The sequence below is a fragment of the Apus apus genome, chromosome 2 (genome assembly GCF_020740795.1).
Source record: "Apus apus isolate bApuApu2 chromosome 2, bApuApu2.pri.cur, whole genome shotgun sequence".
In the NCBI taxonomy this organism is placed as follows: domain Eukaryota; kingdom Metazoa; phylum Chordata; class Aves; order Apodiformes; family Apodidae; genus Apus; species Apus apus.
Window position 1 is genome coordinate 44,020,951 of NC_067283.1, and position 25,337 is coordinate 44,046,287.

The 25,337-nt window shown below is 42.2% G+C and overlaps 1 protein-coding gene across 1 annotated transcript in view; it reads left to right on the top strand.

Annotated features, from left to right (window-relative positions):
• The first annotated feature begins 684 nt into the window (after positions 1-684).
• Positions 685-25,337, top strand: part of SH3BP5 (SH3 domain binding protein 5) — a 49,088-nt gene continuing 24,435 nt past the window's right edge. Inside the window, exons 1-3 of the mRNA XM_051612632.1 lie at positions 685-832; positions 3,009-3,071; positions 13,331-13,459. Of these exons, the coding sequence (XP_051468592.1) occupies positions 752-832; positions 3,009-3,071; positions 13,331-13,459 (273 nt within the window). The 5' untranslated portion in view covers positions 685-751. The remainder of the gene's footprint in view (positions 833-3,008; positions 3,072-13,330; positions 13,460-25,337) is intronic.

Here is a 25,337-nt window from a genome sequence, read left to right on the forward strand (position 1 = left end):
AGCCCACAGATGGGGTTCCAGCCACGCTGAGGCCAGTGAGATGACGAGCTGCTGGTGCCCACTCCTGCTGGTGCACTGCTGGCCAGAAGGCTCACCTGCTCTTTGCCCATTAGTGCCAGTTTGGGCACTGCCCCCGTGGCTAAGGAGACCCTGCTGGCCAGGGGCCATGTGTATGTGTAGGATCAAGAGCTTCTTGCAACAAGTTCCTTTTTACTGACAACAAAAGGACATGTCTTCAGCATGTCTTTTTCTGCTGCACCCAGTAGGTACAACAGTGGCTTGCTTAGCTGCCACACAATAGACACTCAGGTTTCACTTGAATTTTCAAGGTTGTTGGAAGTGCCTTTATTATTTTTATCTCCTCCCTTTCCCCTTTTCTTCTGCATAGACATGCCAGCCTCCAGCAGTGCTGGAAAAAGAGGAAAGAAGAGGAGAAAAAAAGAAAAGGCCACGCAAGGTATGCTTAGCATTTCCCTCCACCTGAAACTGCTCCTTCTGGTTCCACGCACTGCAGCAGCAGAGAAGGAGAGTTAATAAAGGAAACCCCGCAATTTTGCGCTCCTTTCCTCCTTGCGGTGCAAACGCACAAAGAGACTGAGGGAAAGAGGGAGGGAGGGGTTTCCCCCGGGAGGCGGGGCCGGGCCGGGGCGGCCCCGGAGCCGGAGCAGGAGCAGGAGCCGGAGCCGGAGCCGGAGCCGGCGGCAGCGGCGGGCGAGCGGGAGGCAGCGGCAGCGGCAGCGGCAGCCGGGCCATGGATGCGGGCGGCAGGCGCGGCCGCACCGCCGAGGAGGGCCCGCGGCCGGAGGAGGAGGAGGTGGATCCCCGCATCCAGGTGAGGGACAGGGAGCCTTGCCGGACTTCCCCCCCCCCCGGCCCGGGGAAGGGGGCGGGGGTGGTGCTGTTAATTTTTAGATTGATTTTCTAGATCATAATGGTTTTATAGGGACTGCCTTTTTTTTCTTATTTTTGCTTTCTAATCCATATGTACATACACACACACGTATGCCCCCACCCCCCTCCTCCCATAGAGATATTTTCTCTCTATATTTATGTGTACGTGTCTGTTGGCCTGTGCCGGGCGGCGGGGCAGGGCAGCCCCGCTGCCTCGGGGCCGGGGGTGCGGGGGGAAAGGGGCCCCGGGGCGCCCCAGCCCTTTGTTACCCCTTGCCCCCCGCGCCGGGCTCCCCTGGGTCCCCTTCCTTCCTTCCTTCCTTCCTTCTCCTCCTGCTCGGCTCCCCCTCCCCTTGTATTTTTGACCACGGCAGCGTGACCTTGGTCGTGGAGCAGCAGGGCTGGTGCTCAGAAATTCGTAAATGGGGGAAGACAGATTTTTATTATCATTATTATTACTATTTTTTTAAATTATCTTCAGTGCTGGATGGCGTTTTCTCTGTATGAACGCCTTCTAAAATGCTTTTTTATTCTTGCATGGTTTCTGAACAAAGCTTTTCTCCCCACAGTCGTGTCTTCTTGACCATTGCCTGGTGAAAACTTGAGCACGCTGGGGTCCCCGAAATAAAATGCATTTTTAGGTCTCTGCAGATTTATGGTTTTTTGCCTCCAGTGTTGCTGGGACCATTTGTCATGAGTGAATATAAGCATGTGTGTACGTTGCTGAGAGGATGGATCCCTGGCATAGGGCCCTCCTTGCTGTAATGTCATTCTTTTCTCCAGAGTGAGCATTTCTTTTCCAGGGCTGAGCAGAGTGATTGCAAAATTCATAAAACATGGTTACACAGAGCGAGGCCCTCAGCCAAAAGCTGGCCTGTAACTCTCCTGAGTTCAAGAAGCTGAGCTCTGCTAGTGGCTATTGATCTGATTTTGGCCTTAGGTTACTCAGCTTGCAGCATGTTTTCCCCATACCTGATTTGCACTTCGTTGGCAAAACAGTATTTCTTGTGGAGTTTTCTGTTTGGTTGACAAAACAGGCTGCTGTGTCTTCCTCCTGGAGAGCCTTAGTGTTCTTAGCCTTACAGTAAAAGGCAATTAAGCAATTTCGTAGTACGTGTCTGTTTCTGAAAACGTGGATGTGCAAATACGTGTTTTCCAAATCCTGGGAGCTGGAAATGAAGTCTGACCTCTGAGGTTTTCCTGGGAGAACTAAACTGTTGAGATTAATTCCTTTTTGTAACCAGAGTCATGTAACCTAGAGGGAAATGGCTCAAGTGACAATCAATTTACAGTGTTTGGTTTATTCAGCTGAACATTTCAAGGCGGATTCTGTTACACTGGGTGAAAATTAAATAATGTTGGAGTTAGAGAACACTCCTGTTGAAATCATTGGATCTCACATGGTGTAACATGTTGCTCGAATAAAGAAGGCTGTTGGAGCCTGCTTCTGAGGGTTGCTTTTTGTGGTAAGAAAGTCATTAAGAATGAACTTTGTTATTACAGTAACTTCATTCATGCCAACACCACCCCTAGTAAATATTTATTCAAGGGATTTAACACCTTTGTTTTTGCTGTTAAGAGATCAGAATGCTGGCATGAAGGCAGACTGAGTAAACATAATCGTATGTCCCATTGACTGGTTGTGTTATAAAATGGTTTGCCAAAATCCACAATCAAGTGCCTCTCATGTTGCAAGACATGTTTCTTATCAATGCTGTGCTTTCACTGTATGCCTTCTTGATAGTACTATCTTTATGCTAATCCTTTTGGGAGGTGTGTCTGTGTATCTTACTGGAAACCAGCAGGTACTGACTATATTGATGAAGAAGACAGAACTTCTTGTATCTTATGTTTATTTGTAATAGCGAGGAATAAGACAGAACAGGAAATGTTCTGCCTTAAAATAAAACTATAGAGCTTCTCTGATTATTTTTCTTGTAAGTAGCAAAGTAGAAAAACTGGTAAAGTTGTTCTAAATGTGTCAGGGTTTCCTCTTTTCTCTGAATTTGTAAGCCACAGCCCTTCTGAGCTTTCAGTGAGGATGCTGAATGAGCCTTCTCAGAAACCTGTTTTCCTCTGATTCCTTAATATGCATTTGACTTTTCTTTCTTTTTTAGGGTGAGCTGGAAAAACTAAATCAATCTACTGATGATATCAATCGCAGAGAGACGGAGCTGGAGGTACAGAAATCATTCTTGCATTTCCTTTTGTGCATGTTGGATTTTGTGAGGACCAAGAACAGTATTTCTGATCAGGTTGCCCCCTGAATTGTGCCACCCTGAATGGTAATTTGGTAGCAAGAGTGTGGTGATGATTTTTAAAGGTGTAAATTGAGCTAACAGCTGGAACAGAAAGAGAGAAGACAGAGTATAAAAATGTTCTGTGGAGAGCCCCACTCCACCACTGCCAAACCTTATTTTTAGGTTTTGAAACTAAACTTAGACGAGTTCTGCTTTAATGAGTCACTGTTCGGGGTTTGTGTTCTTGTGATTATAGACGGTGAAAGTTTGTTCAGTTAAGAGGTCTTTGCTGTACAATTACCTGCCAGGGTCTCCTCCCTGGTGGCCATTTTTTTTTTTTTTAGCTTGTTAGTTTTGCCTTTTTTGTCATTACTTTCTGAGTAAGGAAAGTAATGAAGGAATGTTGAAGGAGTTGAAGGGAAAGACTTCCTAGATGGACAAAGAGGGTTTCTTGAACACTTAAAAATATAATTGAAAGTTCTCCAAATTTGAGCTTTAGCTACTTGGTAGTTATTCATAGAATTGTAGAAATTGTAGAATATGCTGAGTTGGAAGGAACCCATCAGAATCATTGTGTCCAAATTCTGTCCCTGTGTAGGGCACCCCAAGAATCACACCATGTGCCTGAGAGCATTGGGAAGGCTCAGCATTATTGATCTAACAACAAATCAAACTGTCCTACCTGTGTGTCTAAATTTTCCTTTGTTAACTGCAAAACAAAGAAGATAAGGCCAGTGGAAATGTTAGATGAGTATGCTGCTAGGAGAAAACTGGCATAAAACGATGCTTTACATCCTAAATAATTTCAGCAACACTACAATATTGACTACTGTATCAGAACATGCTGAGATTGCAGTGATGAGCATAGTCTGAAAGTGTATCTATAGATTTCTGTTCTGCTCAAGGTCTGCACTGATTTTTTTATTTTTTTTTTGCATGTGTGTTTGCATGAATTATGGGTACCTGAAACATGGGGTGGTTCCTGGTAGTACTTTAAAATATCAGGTTATCCACTGTGTGCACCAAACAGAATACAGGGTTATGAACTTCTTTGGAAACAAAGCAGCCTTGTCACGTGGGTATTCTCTTCTCACTGCTTGTTTGCAGTTTTTGTGCTTTGTGCCGTGTAGATCATGCATTTATTGGCAAATAAACTTAGTGGAATGGTGGACTACTTGTTATGCAAAATTAAACTATATTTCAACTGTGAAAACTGTTCAGTGTCACTAGCTTGATTTTAATTTTATGAGTGAACTTTAAAAATCAGTATGCTAGTCTGCAGCAGTAGCAATTAATTTGACTTCAAGACTCTTTATATACATATACTGAAAAAAAAAATATTTATCTTTTCAGTCTCCTTATTTCATGCTGAGGTACTGAAATTGAAAGATGGTGCTATGGATAGTTGCCTGGATTTCATTAATCTTGTCATAACCTTGCACTGAGGATGTATTATGAAGCAGATAGAATAGTAATAGTAATGCAAATGCATACTCATTAAATAAGTCCCAATGACTTAAGATGGGATTTTACTGCTTGATTAAAATTATTCATGTGTTCAAGTGTTTGCAGAGCCTGGAAATTTGTAGCTACTCTGTGTGTGACCCATGCTGAGCTCTAAAGGCTGAAAGGCTCCTGGATATATCATTGTAAATAAAAGAGTAGTGTTTCCATGTTAGCTTGATCTTATTGTGGCTTATTTTGATTAGCCAAAGAAATACTAGGTGTCAGTGCAGAGAATGATTGTATGCTTTCTACCTCTGTGCCATTAAATGTTTACCACAGGTCTGTCTGTAGTACTTACTGTAAGGACTGTTTGATGGAATTAAGTTGAAATATCTTCAGTACTATGCTTTCATGAAATGCTTCCTCTTTGCTTTTCATCCAGAAATCTTACTGAATTGAAGCCAGTTTATGGTATCATACAACTGCATAATTTTTAATCCAGAAAGATTTTAATTTTGATCTGCTTAAATTTTGAGGACAAAATGTAGTTCGATGATGTAAGCAAGGCTTAATTTATATACATGTTGATAAATACATTTTAAGTGGACTTAAGACCTTTCTAGAAGAAATATATTTTTAAAAGAACACTTATGGTTAGAAGAAAATCCCTGTATTCATACTCTGGAGAAGAAAAGAAGGCTTCGCCAAGCAGCCTCATAGGATAAATCCAGAGTTTGGAAGGAGGAATTTAGAACTGGCATAATTCTGCTTCAAAGGCTTCCAAAATCCTTGAATGCTGTTGAAAACTTGGGCTTCTGGGAAAGCCGTGCTGAGTTTGCCTTTGAAGTCTTGCCATTTTGGTTGTTACTAGCTGCTTTGAGTCCCTCTTGCTACCTCTTCCTAGTTTGTGGTGCTGCTGCTATTGCAAGATATTTCGTTAGAAGAAAGATCAGGTGGTTTTTTTTGTTTTGTTTTTCTTGTTTGTTTGTTTGTTTTAACCAGCCAATGGAGTTATATTTACCCTATTATTATTTTCTTCTTCTCAATATCTGATCATAGTTGACTTTAGTTGGAACATAGACACTATCATTAGGCTATTTACAGCACAAGATGCTGATTGCCAGCTTCTGTAGCGTTACTGTGTGGTCCATATATTCCCATTGTTGAATTTTTCCCTGGAACAATCTGGAAAAGTGACAGGAGCATTTGAGTTGAAGGTATATTTCTTTGAAGGAAATTCTGAAGAGGACACCCATGTTTTTTTGACTTGATGTACTCTCTGATGAGCAGGAAGAGTAACCCTGTGGCATCCAACTGCTGCGAGTCTGTTTTGGTCTTCCTGTAGTTTTGCACAGGTTGCTCTTAATGGGGCTGCTGACTGTGTTCCGTTCCCATTCTCTGGAAAAAAAAAAAAAAGGCTGTATGTAGTAAATGCTTCTAAACCCTATGCTTTTGTTCTTGGTGTGCCTCAGGTCTACATCAGCAAAATGGAAATGTTATGGGGCTAAAATCAGTAGAGGCTTCTAGGATTTTGAGACCGTGTTCTCTTGGTGTGGCCACAGATAGGTCCATGTTTGAATGAGGTAGATAATATTGGCATTTGCTGCTGACAGAGGTGATAAAATGGAGAATTCTGTTTTAAGTTGAGCAGCCTACCATTTTAAATTTTGTTTCTTTTTTAAAGTTCTGCACCCAGACTGCCATGTGATCTGTTTTAAGTTCATCAGCCTGCCTTTTTTTAAGCTTTTAAAGTTAATTCTCCACCCTTAGCCACCTGTGGGAGGGGTGAATTTACATGTGGGGTGGGACCTGAACAGATATATTGAAGTTGGCTGCATCTTTTCTTTTACTTGATCTAGTTACTCTTTTTTTTTTTTTGCCCTTTTGACCTATGCTATTAAGCCCTGGAGAAATACCCTGACCCTGCTGATGCTCACAGCCTGTTCAGGACTTGTGGAGCTGCTAAAGGGCACTGAGTGGCTGGTGGTTATCTGTTGCGTTAATGTATTGCCTGTTAATGAATCTTTGATTAGGCTTGATTTAAAATCCATAATGCTGCTCGTACTAAGTGCAACACTGAGCATTACTGACACAGCAAAAGGATGGGAAGGGTCCTCCGAGGGATTTAACACCTGGCTTTGCTAACGTCCCTGTTTATGTTTGAAGTGTCGGTGAAAGGGTGGGGGAAAACATCTTGGAATGGAGATATGAGTATGTTTTGGCCAAATCCAAGTTAGAGCGGCGCCTTGCCATTTCAGCTTTTTTTCCTGTTTGTTGGAAATGTATCTCCAGCTGAACTCACAGCCGGAGTTGCAAATGTACTTAACAAATGTGCATGTCTTGCCTGTCCAGCTAACTAACAGGCATCTTTGACTGGCTCCTGAAAGTACAAGTCAGATGCAGCAAATTCACCCAGGGACCCTCTGGCAGCATTGTGGGGAGAGGAAATATAACACATACCATTAAAATTACCACTGGAATCCCAGCTATCCCAAATGTGGTTTTTATTAGAGAGAGGTTTTGTGTTGCTGGAGCTATGAGCTTGCCGAAGTTTGTTAAGGGGAGACGAATGCACATGAAAACTAGAGCTAAACAGTGCTGCTTTCAGCTATGCTTGTTTTAAGTAGGACCTTGTTAGGATCCTTTTTTGGTATGTTTTCCTAGGTCCTGTAGTACTGATCTGCAGGTCTTTGTGATACTTTTAGTCCTGGATTTATCCTAAGGGTCATCCTGGGTTGGTGTTGGGTAGAGCCAAAGCAAAGGGATGTATCAGCTGTGCTGCTCTTTCACATGTGTGCCTTGTCAGCATTTGAATCCCTCTCAGTAGGAGAAGGGCTGTTTTATTTAGAACTGCTCTTCTTACTTCCTCACTAAAATACTTGGGTTTGGAGTAAAGCTCAAGATTTTGATGCTGTCACACAAGAATGTCAGTTAGACTTTTTAAAAAACAAAATGGCTCAATCTTTCAAGTTTTGGAGAAATGGCCTGTCTGTGGCAGGAACAGCATTCTGAGGATGCCTGCTTGGCTTGGGGAAACGTCTGTCTGTAGAAACATCCGCCACCTTATCAGCATCCCTTTGCAGCATTTTTCCAGTGTCCATAAAAGAGTACACAGATAAGGGAGAAGCAGCTCACTGGCTGGTGTTCCTGGTGGTTTTTCGAGTGCGATACACACGCATGATGGATTTGACGTATCTTCCCATTGTCTCTTTATAATCTACTTGTTTTCTAAGGAAATGACTCCCGTGTGGGTATTGCGTGTTGTTTTGCCTTCTGCTTTCTATCCATGGATGAGTAAGGAAAGGCTCCTTCCTTTGCTATGGCTCTGGAAAGATTTTGTCACCTGAGTGAGTCAAAGGGCTTTACTTGATTCGCGTTCTTGAAGCAGAGATGGGTTTCTAGACAAAGGGAGTGAGGAAGGGTTAGGCAGAGAAATCTTGTGCCTTCCCCTGCCTACTTTCCTGTCTTCTAAGAGGACTAAAAATACCAGTATATTTGTAGTCTCAGTCTGTAAATGCCTGCAAGCAACTTCCAAATACCAATTTTTATTGTTCTTAGATGGCAAATTAGTAGCTGCGTGGCAAAAAAAACCCCAACTACTTTCCCCCACGCTTAAAAATTGAAATGTTACTTAACCCCCTCCTTGTGTTTTGGTTTAAGGTTTGGTAGTCTGGTTTACTTGAACTGCTCAGGAACCAAATAGATGTTAAAAATGTCATGAACCTGTTCGATCCTCTGATGTAGATTTCTAAGTACATGCATGTGCATGTGTCTTGTGTGGATGTAACTAGGAAGCCTATCTACTTTCATACTTGGACATTATTGCTACTGATGTGATCTTAACTTGGGAATGAGATTTTGCAGCTGATAGGTCTCTGCAGGAGGAGGTGGCAGGTATGGATACCACCTGCCACTTGGAAATAGATGAAGCCTGTCGCTCAGTCAGCAATTTCATTTTCCATGCCCTTCCCAGGCTGGTTTAATGGGTTGTTAGAGGTTCTGCACACCAAATTATCAGCAAGGTCGTAGGACAACCTTTGTAAATGAAACCTAGATGTGCTTGGTACTAAGATGCTTCATAGCTAGTTGATGTGTTAAGTTCATTTAAGAAAGAAAATTGTTTGAAAATGTACTCTTCATTTGATATGAAATAGTTATTTGCCTGTCATCTGGCATCTAACACGAGCTCATCACAATTACTTATGAAAAAGAGAAGCAAGCTTTCTTTATTCTCCAACAGGTGCAGTGTACCTGTAAAATTGTATTTGAGTTTTTTCTACATTTAAGGATGGATCTTCAAAAAGTTGCTGTGTGAATGGCCTGGCGTTAAGTGTGGTCCCTCTTGATACAGTAGCAAATAGCTGCCCAGCAGCAAGTTACTGGAAACAAAGTTGGCTTTTAATAATGAGCTATTGCAGCAAAAGCATATATAGAGTAGAAGTCTGGCATGCTCCCTAAAACTGTTCTTGTGAAAGATGTCATTTGGGAGCAATGTGCTAAGGATTTCCAGGAAGAAAGCTGATGAGAGTGGTGCTCTTGTGGGCATAGAACAAGATGTTGAGAAGTAAACTGCTGCTGTTGAAGTGGTGCACCAAATGCTATGTCTGCTAGAAGACGTGTATGACAACCCCCCCTAGCTAGTGAGAGTCTAGTTACTAAGACTGGAACTTAAGTGAGAAGTTTCAAGTGTTCCTTATTATTTTTTTTTCACCTTGCTATACACATTGAGGGTAAAGTGCCCTAACTGAATTTTGTCCAGCTATAAAAAGGTTTATCATCATCTCATTTGAGCAAATAGGAGGGAGAAAACATTGGAAATGTTAGCAAGTCAGCTTTCAGTATTGTCATCCTGTTTGCTAAATCAGTACCAAGGTGTTCTTAGAAGCAGTCACAGAAGTTTATGAGCAAGTAAGAGGGGAAAATGTGCTTTTGAAATGTTGTTTGAGTGTTTGAGATGTCTTGTCAGTTGTGTTGCTTCTGTTATAGTTTATCTGGTCTGTGTATGTATTCAGTGCAGTGATGAGAAAAATAAACCCGTGTGGGGTTTTTTTTCTGAAAAAGAAAAAAAATCCCTAAAAAACCTGAGTGTGACTCACAGAGTTTGTACCTAAGGCTCTGTTGATGCTTTTATCAAAAACTAGCATTTCTGCGGGGAATGCATCGTCCTTCAAGTAACTGAAATGCAGAAACCAGGAACTGAAGACTGAGCTAGAAAAATTGCATGGCATATGCTGCACTGTGTTGGTTTTGCTCACAGCAGCAAATTGCAGGAATTGCCATCTTTCGCGTTCTCTGTTATCTGTGTGTGCTAGATAAAGATCTCAGCGAAGTGAGAGTTTTGACAGGTCAGTAGTAGCACTTGTAGGTAGGTACATCACACCGGAGGATTTTATAAGTTGAAGGTGGTGTGATTGTCTTCCTAATAGATGTGAAGCTTTGCTCCTGCTGGGGACCATTGATGAACTGGACTGCTGTGCTGTTCTGGAGACTCTTAAGTTTTTGACTTGACTGTTCTTGCAGAAAACACCATTAAGAGTATTTATAGCTTTGAACCACTTCACGCATGTGTCAGAGTGCCTCACTGACAGTAACACAGAAAGCTGGACATAGAACAGGGAATTAAACTGATTCCTAAGGTACTGCCCCGACCATAAGCCCATCCTTTCCATGAACCACCAATGCACTTTTCACGTCATATAGGTAGTAAACGCATCAAGGCTTCTGGTGCAGTTGTCTTGGTGCTTCTGACCTCCCCAGTTTCACGTGAAGAGTAAAAATAGCTACTACATCTGTATTTCTTATTTAAACATCCCCGGGGTCACCTGTCAGTGGAATTTTGTGCTGTCCTAAGGGTGATGACTTTTACAGATGTTCTGACAGCATGTGGCAGGGCCAAGACGCTGAGTGCGGCTATCTGTTTGCTGGAGAGATCCATGCCCTTGTTCTTGGTAGATGTTGCCACAGTTCCCAGTAATCACCGAGACCGTGAGAGCTGCATCGGTCTGGATGGACGAGCCTGGGAGGTGTCAATGCTTTGGGTTGCCACAGGAGCACACACAGTGTAGATACACAACGTGGAATCGTTTGCTTTTGTAGTGTAGTTGGGGCTAGTGGAGAGTAGAAGTGGTGTGTGTAGTGCAGGAGAGGACATGGGTTTGACATGACACCTTCTCAGAGACCACAGCATCTTGTTGCTGTGTCCAAAGGGAAACCTTTGGTAAGGGGTCTGATCCCAGCAGAGTGTGAGCATCTGCTTGTTCTCTCATGCAGAAGGTGGTGGAGCCCACAGGCTTGTGTTCCTGTCAGTCAGAGGAGCCTGAGAATAATTGTTGTTTAAAATAAGTCATGTCATAGATGACATGGTATAGAGTTCTGGGGTGTTTTGAGTTCCACTTTCATTTTCACTGGAAAAAATTAAGATGGTCAGACCCAAATACAGCCTCAAAACAGGAAGCAGGACTCTTTTGGGGAAAATGATAAACTGGAATTTCACACCAGTACAGTCTTCAGCTGAAGCTCCACGTTCTGTGTAACTAGCTACTGGGTCAAGTGAGGCTGTACTCTTGGGTAAAAATGTGCTCAGCCATTTGGCAAGGCCTGTGCCTCAGGTGTCAGTTACAGGATTAGTTACAGTTCAGTAATTTGTATGTCCTTCTTCTGAGTTGGTGGGAGGTTAATGAGTACAGAAGTTGCTCTTAGTTTGACTGTTTTATCCTTGGTGTGTTTTGTTTTTTTCTTTTTTAAACTGCATGTGGAGAGTAGTCCTCATTTTCCTATTGGGTAAGAGTGTACGTATGTATTACATGAAAAAATTTGAGGTAGCCCTCTAAGTAAAGATTTGGTAGTGATGGTTTCCTTGTTCCAAGTGCTTATCTTACGTGGGAATGGAATTTTTTTATGAATTATTGCATAGGACTTTTTTATTTAATGCATATACATTTTTGTTTGTCTTTAACTTTCCACAATGATACCCTAATATGCAGCTTTCACAAAGAAAGTGAAAAGCAAACCTTCAGGCCTACTCATTTAGAAATCAGTTTTTAATTTTCTTCCTGCACTTGTAGGAAAAATGTTTTTGTTAAATATACTTCAGTACTTAATGGTTTTCTTGCAATTTAGTCATTGTGCTTGCAATCTGATTTAAGTTACTTGTGAAACTCATTTTGAGCAGTGAACCATATATCTCCCAGTTCTTCAAGTGAAAATATTTAGACTCTTCTCACTGAGAAAATCATTACCTCAATACATATTGTTTGAATGATACATTTCAGGCTTTCACTAAGAAATGAGATTATTGACTGAGTTGGAGTTAATAAAATATTAAGTTAATGTGCATTTAATTACCAATTTTTTACCTTGTTACCCATTTGAATACTTCCTTAGAATAAATTGGAGTATCTTAAGAGTCTGAAGCTCTTTGCATTGGACTAGAGTATTACTGTTACCGTTTGAGATAACACTAAATAGGAAGCAAAGAAGCGTTTAGTGAAGTGTGTTGCTTTTTCTATAAAGAATGGATGTGTTATTGCAGTTTTTTCTACTTCTGAGACCATAGTGGACCATTAGTTCCAATGTTTAGTTCTTCCAGTGAATAAGCAGTTGTGCATTCTAGAAATCCTCAACACTAATGACAAAAATGTCCTGAATTAGGAGCACTTCTTCAAGCCAGCTGCTTCCTGATAATCAACATGTCACTCCAGCAGTCTGCATAAATCCCACTCTCTAATTAGAACTACAAGGCTTGTCAAGAGCTCACATGGCCCTTCTTCATCTCCTTAAATCCTGGGCCAGGTCCCAGCCTGAATTTGCATCACTCTGCAATAATTCCATTGATATAGAGTCGGTGTTGGATGCTGAGATCAAAATCGGAATCACTTTGCTTAGAGATGTGGAAGTTTCAATGCAGCAGAGAAAATATTTCAAATGCTTCAGCTAATCATGTAAAGAGGACAACTCATCCAGTTTTGAAGTGGCTGGAATTTACTTTTCTTAAATGTTGTAAATAGTAACAATCAAATGAAAAGTAGGCGTCCTTACCCGTTGATACAAACCATAGCTGAAAAGATGGGCTTTTATGGCAGGAAGTCTTGCCACAAGGACCTGGAAGCTGTTAAAGTAAGTAGGTGTGTTTACAAAAGGAAGGAGCAGCTGACTTGAAAATATGCCATGTGGGAACTGTCCATTTCTTCCTGCAGAAAGCAGATGCTGTCCATCCTTGTCTGCGTTGTGAGATGGTGTCTCCTGGGGGAATAGTACTAGGGGTGTGATATGCTAAGTTTTCGAAGTTGCTGACTCCAGCTGATTTGCCAGCCTGCTCTGGGGATTTGGCCTGCCTGCTCACCCCGTTCTAGCATTGTCTAGATGAGATGTTTTTGCCATTGAACTGCCTCTCAGAACTTGTTACGCTGCTGCTTGCTTTCTCACTGAGTGAGCAATTTACAAGCTATTCCTCTCTGAGAAATCCTGCCAGAGGTGACATCTAGCACAGGCCGTTGCAGGCTTTGTATAAAAGCTGTCTCTGAAAAACAAAAAGTTGGTGTCCAGGATGCTAGCTTTCTGATATGGTTCTGAGTTCCTATTATTATCTCTACTGAAGAATTCTGGCTTAGTCCAAATGCCAGTAACTGTTTTGAATGTGTAAGCTCATGTGTGAATCTAAAGAGCAACCTGAGGGTAAGAACAAATAGGTAGAAATAAATTTCAAAGCTCTAACCCTTTTTTGTCCTTTCTTTCCTTTCTGCAACGTTTTGAAGGATGCACGCCAGAAGTTCCGCTCTGTGCTGGTTGAAGCAACAGTAAAACTGGATGAACTGGTAAAGAAGATTGGAAAAGCTGTAGAAGACTCTAAACCTTACTGGGAAGCTCGAAGGGTGGCCAGGCAGGTGAGAACTTTCTGCCTTATAAGCTCGTGCTGGCCGTTGGAGAGCACATACTGATTGCATTGCTTTCTTGCTATTAATAACAACTTAAGCATAAGCACTTGGCTGACACTGGTCTATGTCTTGAGTTGCGTGTCAGCCATGTGAATCGATGGCAAAAGTGTGTTTCTTCACAGCCACAGCTGCACGTGTTCTTCAATCCAGGAAAAGCAGTAGAGCATACAAAAATGATGGATAGCAAAACCCTAGTTCTGTTCTCCTCCTGTTACAAATGGCCATTCAGAGCCCTGCTCTTTCCTGTCAGTAGCTGTAATTATTTCAAACTACAGTGGGGGCTTCCTGAATCTGCGTTTTCTCCTTCAAGCAAAATGCTTAGCAGCTAAATGGCTGCAGTTGGAAGCTGCTGGGAAAGACACTGGAGTGGGACAGACTTGGGGAAACCTGCAGGGATTGGTGCTGATTATATTGGGCTGAAGCAGGAACGTGCTAAATGTGGCTCCAACGTGTGTTGGTCTGGGGAGAAACGGAACTCTTCTTTCTGTACTGTCATCAGGAGCTTTCCTCCCTTTCCCTAACTACTACTTGACTATTGAGGCTTGTATGGCTGAGGCAGGGAAGGGTGAGGTATGGAGGTAAAGGTCTGATCTACTGGCTGCATAGAAAGCAAGCAAGCTTGTGAAGTGCCAGGCAGCTTCCCTACTTCAGGGAAAAAGTAGCTGGGAGTTGAGCATGTGGTGGCTTAGGCAGTGCATCTGCTTTCTGTCTGTAATGGGGCTTGATGGTTTCAGGCTCTTTTGTATTTTCCCCAAGGGGCAGGTGGTTCCTGGGTGCTATTTCTTTTTTTCCTTGAGTCAAGGAGAAGCAGAAGTAGAAGAAGAATTGCCTAGAGCTGCTGCTTCTGTGCTTGGCTGGAAGGATGTCCAGGGTGGCATCTGTGGCTGGGTAGCCAGGATGTGATTGTGTTCAAGGGGAGAGCGAGAGATGGGGTCGCATGTGTGAAACACATGGAAATTACAAAAGGATTTTGTTTGTAAAAATAGGTAGGGGATGAGGTTGAGGGATGAGAAAAGTAGTGTAGGTGTGTGCTAGAAGGCAGAAAGTAAACTTGCAGGGTGAGAGAAGGAGAGAGAAGAGAGAATAAATACATCCTCAGAACAAGGAGCAGGAAAGGGAGGCATGGATGCAAACTTCATGGCTTTGAAAGCTGATAAAGCAGGAATTGGGTTCATGGGATGTGACACACAAGATAATATAGGACCATTTTGATCCCTTAAATTGGCATTGTCTTGGAGCTGTTGTCTCAGGCAGTGGGGATGAGGTGTAGGGGTAATTAGGCTTAATCCTCTAGGCTGTGGAAGCAGCATAGCAAATAGGTAAGCTCTGCTTTGAGATTGCTCATGGAGTCTATGGTGTGTGTTAGAGATAAACTAGTAGCATCCTACAGAAAGAAAGGAAGTTAGTGACAAAAGAAGAGCAAGGAATTGTTTATATTCTGTTAATTAGTATGGGCAATTAAAAATAAATAAATCCCCAAACCCTTCTTTTAAATATGGTCATATACTTTTTTTACTCTAAATAGGCACAGTGTGCATAGGATTTCAAGATTTATACTTGGAAAAGTCAATGGTAGAGATGCATACTCTGCAGTACAAAAAATGCAGATGAATTTGAGATCTGTAACATCAGGCACTGAGAGCAGTAAACTTTGTCCTGAGGTTGGCAGCAGATTTTGTCCTGAAAGTGGAGGTTTTTATTGCTGCATCTTTGCTATCCCTGAAATACTGACTGCAATAGTCATGACTGAATAGTCATGCTGGTTCAAAGGTGCTTTGCAAGACCACGAAAGGTCCTTAGGTTTGTAGAGTAACTGCTCTAGTATTTACTTGTTAGAGAGAACCAAGTTTTCCTCTTAGTTCATTCTATCATTAGCTAGTTTTAAATGCTGTTTATCCAAGATCTCCTAATTTGCAACACACTCAGTTTTCTCTTCACTCCTTGATAGAATTTTATCTTTTTAAAACAGGGATTCCCCTTCTAGCTGTTCATTCAACTTTTTTCCATTTTGTGTCATGGAGCTGGTCATGGACCAGAGCTCCCTCTTTTTATCTGCTCAGCGGACAGAGCTTGAAGATAGTCTCTGTTTTCCCATTGACTCCTTGTCTAATAAAATATTGAAATAGAAAATGTGAGGGCCAAGATGAATATTGGCATCGGAGGACAGCAAATCTACCTAGAAAGCAGGAGACTGGAAAGGTTAGTACAAATCATCAGTAGAGCATCTGCCTAAGGAGTTTTTCTAGTCTGAATTTAGACTAGGAAAGTTCTGTTTAACTTTGAACAAATTTGCTGTATTAAAGCAGGGGAAGGAGTGGGTAGGGAAATACGAAACTGGAGGAATGAACCAGAATATTAACATGTTAATATGAGGCTTTGAGCAACCTGGTCTAGTGGGAGGTGTCTCTGCCCATGCAGGGGGGTTGGAACTAGGTGATCTTTAGGGTCCCTTCCAACCCAAACCATTCCATGAATCCTCTGAGGTGAGGAGTGCCTTGAGCCTCTGTCTAGGTGCCAGCCCACATCTTTATTTTATACTTTGACTTGTAAAATTGCAGAGAAAGCATGGGAATAGCTTGATATTTTTCTGTTCAAGTTTATTGAAGCATCTAGCCTCTGAAGGTTCTCTTCCACCTTCTGCCTTTACAGTTATTTTAGTCATTAGGCTGCCTCAGAAAACATAGGCACAAGGTTCTTAGTGGTTGAAACTGCTTTAATTAAACAATAAGGGGAAAATGCATGACTGTGCTTGTAAGAGAAAGGGAAGTGTAAATTCTTGTTTGTTCTCATTAAAGGGAAGTAAAAATATGACATATAAATTGAAGTCTTCTGGGAACAAAGAACTGCAGAATTAATGACAGGTAGTTTGATTGAAGTGCAAGAGTTGTCCGGAGTCACTTGTACATAAGATGCCAGTTGGTAGGGTGAGCTGATTGATGCAAGATGTATTTAGTAATACTGAGAAGCTTGTTTTCACTTGGCAACAGCATGATTCTCTTCTGGAAATACATGTTTAATTTTTTTAAGAGAAAAGTCATTAAAAAGTTACGAGGGCACTGATCTGGGTTCAGCAAAATGCAAGTCACTAAGTCAAGTAATTCCCTGGAGAAGCTTTAGGACCTTAAGCCCTTTTGTCTCCTCACCCTTATCCCCATCTTGCACAATCCTCTGTTGCCAGAAAACAGAGAATTCAAAACAAAATAATTCTCCCATGCAAGAGTCCTGTAGCATCTCGTTTGCGTAATGTGTGCCAAGAGAATTTCAGCTTGGCCTATCTTGGGGTGAAACTTTGCTTTAACAGAACAATGGTCCCTTACTGTTAGGATTTGAGTGCTTTGTCCTCTGAAGTGGTGGCACAGGGAATCAGCATGGTGTCTGTTGTCACCAAGGCAGTATTATTCAGCTTTTTTTTTTTTCCCTTTTTTTTTTTTTGCATCTGGCATATTGTCTTTTCATGTTGTTCTTCAACTTAGTCCATAATGCACATGTTCCCTGGAAGAACCTTGTCATATAGCAGAGGATTGTGTATGTACACAAGCAATAACCACGTTGCAGCAATATGGAAGTCCTATAATCCAGAAGGTAATCCAGGTTCTAAGTGTTGGGAAGGCTGATGTTCCCATGTCTGATGGTTTTTTTTGGTTTGTTAGTAATCTGCTTCTCAGGTTCACTTGTCAGAGAATTAGACTTTCTTGCCCAAAGGCAATGGGTAAGAAGGGTGAAGTTGTAAACAACAGTGTGGGTCTCGAGGCTCTGAGGTGAGGAGTGCCTTGAGCCACTGTTGACTTGGCATTTTGCAGGGCTGGGGATAGAAAGCGCCTATGAGATGGAGTCTGCAGCAGTGTCTGTGCAGGTGATGGGGTCAGAGAAGTGTGTCACCTCCCCAGTGACAGTGTGCTCTGGGGCAGGATGCTGTGCAAAACCAAGTGTGGTCTATTACATAAATCATTGGGCTGGTAGGAGCTGACTTTGTGCTGTTGCATGGCATAGATGAATTATTTTGTCTCTCTCTTAGTTCCCATGTATAATGGAGCTGTCAAGCTGCTGTGAAGCAGAGTTCATTAAGGGAAGTGAAAGCACTTTGGGGTCACAGGGTGAGAGGTGCCATTAAAACACTGTTACCCGTATGTCATCACTTGTGAACCCAGGGACAAATGGAACAGAAGGACTTGCCTTTCTGCTTTGCTTCTGCTGGCAGAAAAAAATCTGATAAAAATGTCTTCCCACCCACTCCCACAAACAGAACAATCCATGCATTTGCAGTGACCCCAGCCTGAACAAGAGCCCTGGGAACATTGCTTCTAATTAAGCTTTAGCTCCTATTACTGAACATTTTTTTTGGAGAGTGAAGTCATGTTTTAGTCCCCAGTACTGGCTCAGATTGGGAGTAGATGTGGATGCTTTGCTCAGCTTTAGTACTGAGCTTATTTGGGAGGGACGTTGTTTTGCTTTGTGATGTTCCCCTCACCCTGTGCCTCATTTAGCTTTTACAAAAGAGTGTCAGAGAACTTGCTTCAGATGAAAATAAAGGAAAGATGTAGACTAGTTCATACGTATATATGTCTCTCACTAACCCTTGTAGCAAGTGTTCAGAGCACAGCATGTTGAAGGGTGTGCATGTTCTGCTTCCTCTTGGGTCACTCTTCCTTAGTTCAGCTTTACAACTAATTCTTCTCATGTTGTTGGCATACTTTCTTAAGCAGCACCCTTTTGTCTCAAAACACGTGGAAAACAGGCTGGAATGGATATTCCTGCTGAAGTCCAGGTATACCTGGGAGGAAATGCAGCTGACAGCCAAGCAGGTGGTGTTCAGCCAGGACAGCTAACCTGTCCTGTTCACTGCAACTTTTATGTGGTAGAACTCCTTCCTCTCACCTCACTAATAATCTTTCTCTCATGTAATATTTTATATTGTTTCAAGAAGTCATCTGATGGTAAAGAATTATTAGAGATAAGCTTTCAGATAATCAGACCCTAGGTCTCCATTCTGCAGGTCTTCACAAAACTTAGGGCCCTTAATCACTGACTGTAGTCAATGGTGAGAGGTGGTGCACCTGAAATGCCTTCTGAGGTGTGTATGTCTTCCTGAAATGCAGAAGAAGTTAAGACATCTCGAGTTGTTGAGCCATTTAAAAGATCTTGGGTGACTCCTGCATCAAGTGTTTCAATTAATCTTAAAGCCAGAGTGAATCAGGATGAAAAGTAGTTGCTGTAATCTTGCAGAACAGGAACTGAGGAGGAACTGAGCCACTTCATGGTGAAGGTGGGAGGGGTGTAAGCAGATAAAAGCACAGTTACCTAGTTGGAATACTTTTCCTCAGCAGATGAGACTGATAACTTTTTTTGCAGAAGTCAGGATTACAGTGCCTATAAATGAACAAAACTTTCTAAAGTGGTGGCTGTTGCATCTCAGTTTCTAGGTGTGCAGCTTGAGATGCCTGAAAGTAGTGTGGTAAATGTGGAAAGTAAAAAATGGTTACTTTCTTGGCTTAGGAGAGAAAAGCTTTTAAAAATCACATAACTTGGAGGTTCAAAATTCCCAATCACCCTGAAAAATTAATTCTGAACTGGAAACTATGGTCTTGCCAGTGTTGCTTCCTGCAGCATCCAAATTTCCCATCCAGATTGGCTCAGTGAGTGAGAGCTAATCAGATCATAGCACCAGCTGGCTCTGTGGTGGACAGGAGGGCAGCACTGAGTGTGGGTGACAGCTCCTGGGTCCAGATCCAGCAGTGGTGGATATCTAGGTATTCCCCTCTGGTTCCTAGGAACTAGATGTATTATCCTTTGTTATATCAGAGGTAGCTATGTCATAAGGAATCTCCTTTTCAATCCTGCTTTTATGAGCTGAAGTCTTTGTGTTCATGTTTAAGCCAACAAAGAGTTAAGACTGATTTGTATTATCTGGTAAGCTTATCTTGGCAAAAAAAGGTGGGGGGAAAGGGAACTTGAGAAGCAAAAATTAAATGTCAGCAAAACTGTGACAGACTTGCGTTCCTGTTTGGCAACGTGCCATGGAGCTAGTAAAAAGCAAAATTGTTGGCACCATTACAGTAAAACATCCAACTGACCTTGCCTGGCTGAAGGAGCATTTTTGGTTAACTGTTTAGAAGCCAAAAAACTATCTAGTGGATTCATGTTTTCAAAGCAAGGATATGAAAACTTGAAAATTGACTTTGACAAGCCTTCTACAATCCTTCCAACTATTTAAGAAAAAACCCAAACACCCAGAACACTTGACTGCTTCCCATAGCTATAGTTCAGTGGTGTGTTTTCACTGGTAAGTAAGGATCATCTGCGCAGCACTGCTGCTAAGAGACTGTTACTTCTGGACTCTTACAGTGTGTTCATCTTGCATATGGAGAAAGCAGTAGAAAACTGTGTGTGCAGAAGTGTCCCTCTTAGTAAACAAGAACAACTGTCAACGTGGGGTCAGTAGCTGTCATAGGCTTCTAAGAGTATTTCTACCCATGTTTGTGGTGGTGGAGCCAGCAGAAGGTATTTTGTATGGATATTGCTTCTCTGGCCATTTTCAATAATCAGTCTAGGCTGGTAGTATTAGGTTATTTGTGGTCTGCCTATACTGATGGTTTGTCCTTTTAATTGAAGATGCTGACTTGCAGGAGCCTTGGGAGCCTCACCAGAGTGTGAGGACAGAGGAGGTAATGATTTCTGGTTTAGGCAGGTGGGGTGAATGGTATGAGAACCAGCTTGCTCCCCAGGTGCATAAATCGACCATACAGAAATGACTGATTTGGTTTTGGATTAATTAGGCTGGTGGGGTGGAAAGGCCACACAGAGACAGGAGAGCAGGTCCTTTCCAGTACTGGGACTTACCTGTTGGTGGTCAAGAAACTTGTCCATGGGGTGGGGGCTGATGTGACGGCCTCAGTTAGTTCTGGGGCAGGCCATGCACAGGAGGGAGGGAGGCAGGTAGCACAAAACTTGCCTGGGAAGACATGGCAGGTGTGCTCTGAAGGGAAAGGAGACATAGAATTTGCCACATGAGCAACTGGGGAGCCCAGCACTGTAACAAAATGGTAAGGATATGGAATGTAGGTGAGCTGCGCAAGAAGTGGTGCCTGAAAGGATGAAGTGTTGGAGGCTGCGGGTTGTACCTGATGGCCTAAGAATTTTTGTGTCCTTTTACCCTTTCTGCTGCCTGTAGACCTGCTCTAGACCTGAACCCCTTCTTCCCAGCAACTCTTTCATTTTTGGTTACGAAACACATCATTAAGTCTTGGGGGAAGCCATGTCAATGTGACGTCAGTCCTCTTGTGAAATGTGGAGTTCCCACTGCTGTGATCCCAAGGGGTGTTTTCAGTATATTTGTCTTCCTTTCCACAGGGTGCATGGCTGGCTGTGGGGCCAGGCACCCTTCTGAAGAGGAAATCAGCCAAGCAAGGGAATCTGACATCAGTGATTTTATTATTGAGGGTGAGGAGTCACTTCCTGGGCTTCCACAAGGGAATCCACTGAGTTTTGTAACTGCTTCTAAAGCAGGATGCACTTTGGCTTAAGTAAAGAAAAATATTTTGTCACACTCAAAATTTGATGGAGTGCTTCTTGTGCTCTCTTGTCATGTTTGCACAGTTGAGATTGAAACCCTGGGAGTGGTGTGTAGGAGTCACTGCTCTGTGTTCAGGTACGTATGGCTTAGTGCCTTGCTGCTTCCAGATGGAGCTTGTGCTTAGTGTTCAGTTTGCTCCACCTGAATGCTTGAAGCCTGAAAACTGTATTTTAAGTTTTTCATTATTGTTCTGTTGCACTTTTCTTCAGGTCAAAGTCATGAGGAAGACTCGGAAGCAGGGAGCTCAGGGAAACTTACCTAGTCTTTTGCCTGGCTGACTTATTAGTGGTATTACTTAATTATTTAAACTTTTAAGACCTTAATTTTACATTTATGTTCCTGCTCTGTCATCTGGTTGAGCAGTGTGATACTCCAGTGTCTCCAACTAGCTGTCCTTAAAGTGCTGAGAAGGTAGCAGATGTTGCCTGGTTGGATTTGGAAAGTTACACCCGAGATCTGATCTGTGAAGGAAAGCTCCTGAATGCGTTTGTCTTCCCATCAGCCCTGCTAATGCAGGATAGTAGGTCAGTGTGACTAGCACATTTCTATCCTCTTAACCCTGAGCAGCTGGAAGTCTGCCCCATGTTTGGGAAGACTTAACAGCTGCTACTTCACATATGGACTGAAAAAAATCCTTACCTGATTAATATGTAGTGCTCTTATTTATATTTCCTGCAGCTTAAGTGGCATCTGTAGCAAAACCATTTGCAAATATTGTATTCTTGGTGCTTTTGGATAGTAGGAACTACGGTTGTGGAAATACCTGTGTCAATAAATTTTGTGCGTATATGTGCTCCCTCTAAAAGCGAGACCTCCTGTGTGTCTATCCATGATTCTATGCCCCAATTAATGGGCCTAGTTATTTTGGGTTGGTATTTATACATCCTACAATTTTATTTTATGTGAGCATTATTCTGTTGATGGAGGATTAGTTTGTATAAGCTATTGATGCAAAAACTATAATTGGTCTTCTCATCATTAGTAGAAGATGTGCCTTGGAAGGCTCCATTATTTAAATTTGTTAGCTCTGCACTATAAAGAGGTTCTTCCCTCTTCTGCTTTTCTTTCCAGAAGTAGAAGAAAATACTGTTTTCATCTAAGTATTTTGAAAATTGTATCAAGAAAAGATGAAAAAAATGACTTGCATTTTTTGGTGTCTCTTTCTTCTGCTTTCTCCAACCACACAAAGTATCCATCGGTTGTTAGCTATTCTGGATGGCAGCAATACAAAACCAGCTATAGCTGCTCAGCCTCCTCTCCATTAATTGTCAAGAATGCAATGACCTAATTATTTTCACTGCAAGAATGTGGTTTTTTTTCTTTCTTTTTTTTTCTTTTTCTCTTGCAAAATAGGAGAGTTGTGCAAGTAGGACTGAAATACTGAAACACTGGGGTAAGTTGGTGTAGAAATGCCCTCTGGATTAACAAGGACAGGGCTTGGGCAGGAAAGCTTGGGGTTCTTTTTGTTAGATGTCAGCTGATATAGTCAGCAAGAAGTGATACAGGTGATCTGGCTATTGTGTTTAGCCACAGATGCTGGAACTGATGGGAAGATGTAAGCAATTCTTAAAGGGTGCTGGGTTGTGAAAATAGATTAATTCCCTTTTCCTCTGCTGTTGTCTGAGGATTTGACTGACATAATTTTGTGTCCTCTTCAATGTGGAAAAACCCAAGAGATTGAGACTTTGGGTTCTTTTGAATAGCTGTAGCACTTTGCATAGCTATTGCCAAAAAGGGAATCTACAACATCTGGAGAAGAACACAATGTAAAGGCAAGATTGCCTTCCTTTGTTCCCTCTTTCCATTTCCCCTCCCAGTCCCTTCTGGCCACTAGTGAAAGCTATTTCAAGAGATTATCCCATTTGTGGTTTACAATCTGTTAAAAATAGTAGCTAGCATTTGAGCCCGGGTGACTGGAGGGCAGGGTGATATCTCCTGTACCTGTTTTGCATTGCAATTGTTCAGGGATGGCTGCTGAAGGCAGCACTAGTCTTGCAACTTTGGTGGTTGTTCAGCCAACCCAGTTTTTATTGTATACAGTGGTCTCAATAGGTGGGAGTTTATTATGAAATGGTAAATGCTCATGCTAAGAGCTGCTGCCAAAACAAATCCGATATGGATGTTGATTACTTACTTCTGGGTGTGTTTTGTTATGACTTCTAGTAAAACAGTACAAATTTATAAGCTCTTGTCTGTTCTTGCTGGAGAAGAGTATCTGAAGAGTAATTCCTTTATAGCATGTGGGGGAATGGCTCTGGATTGACTCCGTTTCTGTAAGAAAAGTCTGTCTTAATTGCAGCAAGCTTGCAGTTCTGTCATTAGAAAATAAATTTTGCTGCCAGGATATAGAAGAAGATGTCTGTATTTAGCTGATATTTAGGGGGTTTTTTCTTGTTTGGTTTTGTTTGTGGTTTTTTGTTTTATTTTGGTGGATTTTTTTTTTTCACTTAGTAAAGGCTGCTAATGGTTTGTGGATAATGAGGATTTTATTGCTGTGAAGTGGAATAGAAATTTTGTTGATTCCTGCTGCTGCCTAGACTTTTTCCTTTGAGGAATGGACTTAGCCCTTCATTTGTCCAGGACACCACTCACAACTTTCTCCTTTAAGTGGAAAAAATCTGTTACAAGTGCTACAGAACTGTATAATTCCCCTAGGAAAATCTTTGAAGGGTCAATGGATTAATTATCATCAACAGATCCCTTAGGAAAATTATTGTCTGAGAAGTGGCTGTGAGCATGCACTCAAGGACTGTACAAGGTCAGCCTGGGTCTTTCCTCCAGAGTATGTCTCTGTTATGGAGGATGGGCAGTTGCTGGTGGCTTTCTGGGTACTGGGAGAACATGTCCAGGGCAGCCCATTACCTAGGTGAAACTCTTACCCACATGCCTTGTCTTTGCTTTTTTTGCTTTGCCATGTCAGTATCCGTGCATGCACAGGATGTTCTTTCTATAACAGGCTGCCAGTCCCTTGCCAGCCTTCTGGAAACTTCTGCTTACAAACATTTGGTGGCAGTTATGTGAGACAACAATATCTGTTACATCTGTACGTGCTGAACATTTATTTTCTTGGATAATGAGCAAAATCCACTAAAGCAGGCGGTGTACATCTTGCAGCGTGTGTTTGTGAGAGTTTATTCCTTGCTTCTAGATTTGATTTCAGCAAAGGAGGCTGCTGCCAGGTGCAGAGGAGCATGAGGAGCCTCTGTAAACCTAGAAACCAGCTGTAAACCCTAGACTTGCTGAGTCACTGCCTAAGCTCTTGGAATGCGGGTGCATATTGGGGGAAGGATTACCCTAATATTTGTCTCCCTTAATAAGATAGTTTTACCTTGGAGAGGAAAGCCTGGACATATTCTGTTATCCCCTCTTCCAGAAGGCAACAGCTTTATAATTTTGGCCACAAACAAGTGCACAACTAACAAGCAGATGGCAGTGAGTCCCGAAGAAGGCTGTGTCTAGATGGTATTAGGATGAACAATTTGTAATATTCTGGTGCCATAGACTCATTAATTAGTGTGAGTAACTTCAAGGAAAGGCTTGCTATAGTATATCCCATACAATCTCTGTGCCCAAATGAGTATTGCATCCCTCCTACTGTAAGGCAAGGAGCTAGATCGATTCAAAACAGTGGTGAGTCCAGTAGGTTTCAAATGACTGAGTGCACAGTGGTGCTGATGGGCTCAGAGATGATATTCTTGCACTCATTTCACAAGATCCTAGTGTCCAGCCTTGATGGGAGCCACCAGAGAGGAGAGCTGGCTGGCAGCTGATTGTTTGATCTGCTCCAGGATTGTTCTTAACAGCATTTAAGGAAATTGTATGTTTAGATATTGTCTTTCTCATTTCCATCCATAGCTCCCAAAGAAGGGAGGTGGGATTCTGTCTTTGAGGAGACCAACTGTAGGTATGCTGGTAACAGAAGTAGCTGATGAAGTGAGCTGCTGGTTGTGCCATTAACTTTTTGCCTCTTGGAATATGGCTTGTGATCCTGTGCTAAAGGAGTTACACATACCACCTAACTTTAGCACAGAGCTAGATGTTTCTCAGAACAAGCTTTGTACATCTGCTCTTATTTCCTGGGCCTTTTAATAGACTACGGGTTTACTGGGAAAATAAAACAGCCAGGAGACAGGTCAGTTCTATAACTACTAACCTGTTGGTGGATGCATGTTTGGGACCAAAAAGTCCAGCACAAAAACAAGACACCTCTCAAAAGCAGAGACTAAGGGACATCTGGTTATTGTATTCCACAGGCAT